The sequence below is a fragment of the Drosophila gunungcola genome (genome assembly GCF_025200985.1).
Source record: "Drosophila gunungcola strain Sukarami chromosome 3L unlocalized genomic scaffold, Dgunungcola_SK_2 000014F, whole genome shotgun sequence".
Classification (NCBI taxonomy): domain Eukaryota; kingdom Metazoa; phylum Arthropoda; class Insecta; order Diptera; family Drosophilidae; genus Drosophila; species Drosophila gunungcola.
This window is the reverse complement of record NW_026453182.1, coordinates 1609941-1615172: the sequence shown is the minus strand read 5'-3', so window position 1 is coordinate 1615172 and position 5232 is coordinate 1609941. Positions and strand designations below refer to the sequence as shown.

Below are 5232 nucleotides of genomic sequence, written 5' to 3'. Positions count from 1 at the left end.
AATGTCCCCTGCCACACGAATGCACACCCTTTTTTTTGGGTTTCCGCTTGATGTAGTTGTTTTTGGTGTGGTGTTGGCTATTGTTGTGCTGCCCAAAAGGATTAAATGGTCGTAAATGGCACCCAAAACGCGTGTGGTCTTTTATGCGTTCGGTTATGTGAAATCAGAGAGCAGGAGAACTTTTTTCATAAAGCAAGTTCAAGAGTAATTCCATTGAAATGAACTGGGAAAGTTCAAGGAACACTTGAGACACGCCGTCTTATAGCTTATTCATATGAACATAGTTTCAAGGGGAAAAGGTATTAAAGAGTCTCATTTTTGTTTTTATTTGTAACAAATATTTTTTATGCTTTTATAAGTTTTAGTTAACACGAAATCAATTGTTAAATAATCCATCTTTGCTCATTTTGGAATTCCTACTCTATTTAAAATTGTTCCCTTCACAAAAACTAGAGCACTAGAGACAGCTGTTATTAATTATAAACTATTACTACTCCTTATGTGCAAGAGTATAAAAATCATTCAAATTGTAAACTAAAAAGAAATAAAACTGGTGTGTGAAAAAATTTCTAAAATACAAATTATTTTTGGTCTTGATAAATTTAAATTTTTTTAAAATGATAACAATCCCAATTTTTAAAACATAAAAATATTCAAACGTAGCGAATTTGCTCAAGTGATTTTGCAATCAAAGCCAATTCATAAATGCATTAAAAAATCATTTATATAAGACCCCACCCCCTCTGATGTCAGCCAATTCCAACTAATTCACAATAGTCATAGAGTACGAAAAATTCCAATAAACTCGAGGAATTTGTACTGCCATTTAGCATAGTGACAGAGTCAACAACAAAAGGCCATTAAAAATAATTTGAATAAATCAAGGGAGGGGAGCGAGAAAAATTAATGTTTAGCCACTGCAAATGTCCAGCCGTGAATAAGGCAAAAACAATTCCCCCAATAGAATATTTCATTTACACGAACACACGATCAAAATCAATAGACGCGAGGCTCCAACCGGAGGTGCGGATAATTTATTAATGTGATTAGCATTGCCAGTGTGGACTCGACAGAAGATCTCATGGGCTGTCTTTGTTTCGCCCAGATGAAATCATAATAGAGGCTAAGCTCCACCTGAAAGGTGTGAAGAAACATAAAGAGATGTAGAAGAAATATGAATACATTAAGTTACAAATTGTGTGATACAAATATATTTGACAATGGACCTCCCGCATATCTTTCTTAAACATAAAACTGTTTTATGATAATTTAAAGTAATTCAAGTTTATTAAATCAGTATTATGATATATCAGGGGCACAGCCATAGCACCTTACGTCAATATCACTTCCGTATTGAAAACCAAAATTCCCTCGGTTTTAAACCAAATTCACGTATTGTGCAAAAAATGTCCGATGAAGAGATCTCGAATATGATCTCTAATATTCCCGATGAGGTGATAGACTACCTGGTGCAACAGCGGAGGCGGGAGCGTGATCTTAAGATCGAGAAGGAGGTGATCAGGAAGCGCCTTAAAAGGGTGCAGGACATGATGCAACTGCTGGAGGGACGCGACGATGGAATCACTTGTACAATATCTGCAGGAAATGTCTATCAAATGAGCACAGTGCAGCAGGTAAGGGACAATCTGGCTGCCAACCTTTCGAGCACCATGGTAGATTTCGTCAAGGCCCACCGGAAGCTCCTCCGACTTCAGAGCGATATTCGTCAGGATATGGAAACGGTCTGGCACAATGTCAATAGTATTGAAACTGCCTAAATTTTGATTTAAATAAAATTGAATACGTTACTATAATATTTATATTTCTGTTGAATCTTTTCGGCTTCAAAAAATAACATTGTACTACGTCCCAAATTAATCTAAAAGTTAGAAGCAATGTGGAAAATCGTTTTACCATAAACCTCTAGAGTTTTTATAGATGTCATAATATAAAAACATTTAAGCTTCAATTCCCTACTATATAATTTTCAATATAAACTTGATAATAAAAAACAAACATGACAAATATAAAAATCACAAGAATGACAAGGAATTCAATCGGCAAAATCTCAAACATTTAAATAAATAAATACTACATCTTGCTGCTTTAATCTTCATAAGTTATTTAATTATCAACATTTTCCACTCCTCTGACCTCATGTTTTCCAATTAATTCACGTAATGTTTCTCAGGGAAGTCGAGGAGTTTGGCGAGTCACTGATCGAGTTGATAGTGCTGACGACAGAGCTCAAAGACAATGGGGAGTCAAATGGCAGTTTTCAACTTGAGCGACAACATGGATCATTAAAGGCATTAGTGTCAGGCAGAAGTCAGCAAGCCAAGCAACCGTATACAATTTCGACTGAATTTTCATAGTTGAATTTCCCTACGAACCGATGCAGTGGCGGGGAGGGGGGACGTAGAGGGGGTCAGGTGGGCAAAGGTGGAGCAGAGGCGTAGCCGAGTCACCTTGTCATAATTAAATGTGTAATATTTGTCTTCGCTTTCGACACCTTTCCCTGTTCCACGAACTGTTCGCAGCCCCACTCTCATCTCATCTCCGCAGTTTTCAATCAACGCCTCCACATATGATCGTGTGGTTGTTGTTTAACGAGCCATGCCCTTTAGAGTGGACCTTTGAATATTGAAGCAATATAACATACGACCAGAAAATATAGTTTTAAAACTTTCCTAGGACTAGGAACCTTTTATAAAAATAAGCAAAATACATTTCTTACTTTATTCTCTTTCCAACAAAATGTTTTAGTACGGATTCTTAAACAAAAGATATGTGGTAATATTCCCAATTTGGTATATACATAAAACCTAAATCTCTGTTTGAAACCATTTTTTTACTCAAGAAAGATTAAGACATTTTCTAATGTTTTGAAGAAAAGTTCAACCTCAGAAAAAGGGCAAGGGGGCTTTTTCATCTGCTTTATGGGGAATATACATGTAACGCGATAGGGCGTAAATTGGAAAAATCATGGGCATTTCATCAGTTTAAAAACTCTATTTCTTTTTTATATTTCCGAAACTGGTTTCGCTTCAGTCGTTTCAAAAGCGAAAAGTGCGTCGGCTTTGGAAAAACCCCCTCGGTATATATTTCCCTCTCATCTGGGAGCCCATTTGGAGCCATTGTTGTTTGTGTTTTGTTCGACTTTCTTTTGTGTTGGAGTTGTTTTTATTGTTTGGTTGCATTTTGCTTTGCACTACGCTTCGTTGCTGCTATTGTTGTTGTTGTTCTGCAGATGAGGTTGTTTGTTGTTGTTGCGTTGGCACGTGCGTTAAAAGCATGCCCATGTGGAAATTTACTGCTCCATAAGCTTATTACTAAAGGGGATCTAGGTATAATTAAAATTAAACGAGTTAAGGGCTGGCACCATTATACGCTGTTAAATTATATTTTTAAATTATAATAAGAAAAAAGATGGTGGTCGCACAATTAACAAGAATTTTCAGGCATTTTTGGAGTCAAATAAACTTCCTACAGAATGTACAACAAATTTTTAAAGATACTACAATTTTTTGTATTTTTATTATTTATTTGTGATATAGATAAAGTAATATACATATATATCTCTGAGGTGTCTCTAAGGTATCTCTTAGTTTGAGATTTTTTATTTTAACCTAAGCTGACTTCTGTTCCTAGCTCGTATACCAACAAAATTAATTATAGGTAAGGTTTTTAATTTAAGCGAATATTACATTTACCAACTATATACATTTTTTTTCTATTGATCATCTCGGATTTCCCATTGGGCATCCCAGTTTTTATGCCCAGGCATTGATTGTTTTGTTTGGAGGCTTTGTAATCTTTCGAACATTTTTCTCTCTTATTTAATAATCCATCAATTTAAGTTACGAAAAATGAAGTAATTTCGGTGCGACTGTTGATTTGTTTGGCATTTACGGCGGAGACGAAATCAGCGGCGACGGCGACCCCTTTGCGACTCGTGCTCAATGTTGTTAACAAGTCTGATTAATGTCCCCGATTAGCATAAGTAAACATTAAGCAAATTATGTATGGAGTACGGGTTCGGCTGCGGGTTCGTTTGCCGCCCGATTTCGTGATTCAATATTAGATTTCTTGATTTGCTGTCTATTATTTTACTTGTGTTTTTTTTTTCGCTAATCAGTAAACAGCCAAGCGCCAACGAAATATAGGAACCGCCAGTGGGCCCCAAAGTTAAATAAGTGCTGGAAAAACTCCAACACCAATAACGGCTGTAAACAACCTTTAACGTTAATTAAAAGTGTACACAAAAATTTGCATTCACGACAAAATTGGTTAACGAAACGTTGATACAGTAAAACTTCTCTTTTTTAAAATAATAATTTTTAAGACGCAATAAGCTTTAAGCACTTAATTCTACTATATTTAATTATATTTTTCATAAACTTAAAAAAAAATGTTTCTTATAAAAACATAACCATAATATTTCTGACAGCCACACCGAATCTTTTTTAAACAACTTATAAATTTAAGCAAACTGACAATACCTTTAAATAAATAATTTGGCCATGTCTAAATTAAAAAAAAAAACAAATGATAACCCAATCGAAATGGACTTTAAGGCAGTTAGATTTTCGAAAATTTTGAATTGATTTGCTAGGATAACTATTTAAACATCAACAAATAAAGCTAAATGCTTAAATTTAGAACAGAATGGAATCAAGTTTCAGATTTTTTGATCTACACCTATAACTGCATAGTTTTTGGACTAGTTTCTGGTAGGAAGAGTTGCCTGTACCGTAGCATACACATAAAAAATGAGCTAGGCTGGCCAGCTCGCCTTTTTGATTGAGTTTGTCGGCGAATTTATGCGCTGACCGCTGCTGGCGGCGATTTGGCGGTTTTGGCGTTTTGGTGTTTTGGCGTGTTGAAGCTGAGCGCCGTCCCAACTGTCAGCCGTGATAAATGCCGCTGGATATCGGTATTCTGTATTGGCCGCATAAATAATTCGGATGTAATTGGAAAAGGCCGCTGTGATTATTTTGACATTCGTGCCAGCTCGCAGGTGAATAATTTCAGCATATGCCAGAATCCAAGAGTTTTCAATTAACATTTTTTCGAATTTCCCATCATGGCTGTGACCTTTCCGTATGATAATTGCAGTGGCAATTAGTTTCTTTATGATTGAAAAGCTTTTAGAAACTGTGATAAGATTATTGAATAATTTAGTAATTGTAATTGCACACCATTTGCATTGCTTACGTTTCTTAATGAAGT

At 35.6% G+C, this 5232-nt stretch overlaps 1 protein-coding gene across 1 annotated transcript; it reads left to right on the top strand.

Annotated features, from left to right (window-relative positions):
• Nucleotides 1-1290: 1290 nt before the first annotated feature.
• Nucleotides 1291-1816, top strand: LOC128260189 (uncharacterized). The gene has a single exon (XM_052992991.1). It carries the CDS (start codon nt 1302-1304, stop codon nt 1776-1778), a length of 477 nt encoding a protein of 158 aa, XP_052848951.1. The 5' UTR covers nt 1291-1301; the 3' UTR covers nt 1779-1816.
• The last annotated feature ends 3416 nt before the right edge of the window (nt 1817-5232 follow it).

Excerpts from the sequence above, each read along its gene's own strand:
- LOC128260189 (XM_052992991.1), top strand. The coding sequence starts at position 1,302 with ATGATATATCAGGGGCACAGCCATAGCACCTTACGTCAATATCACTTC.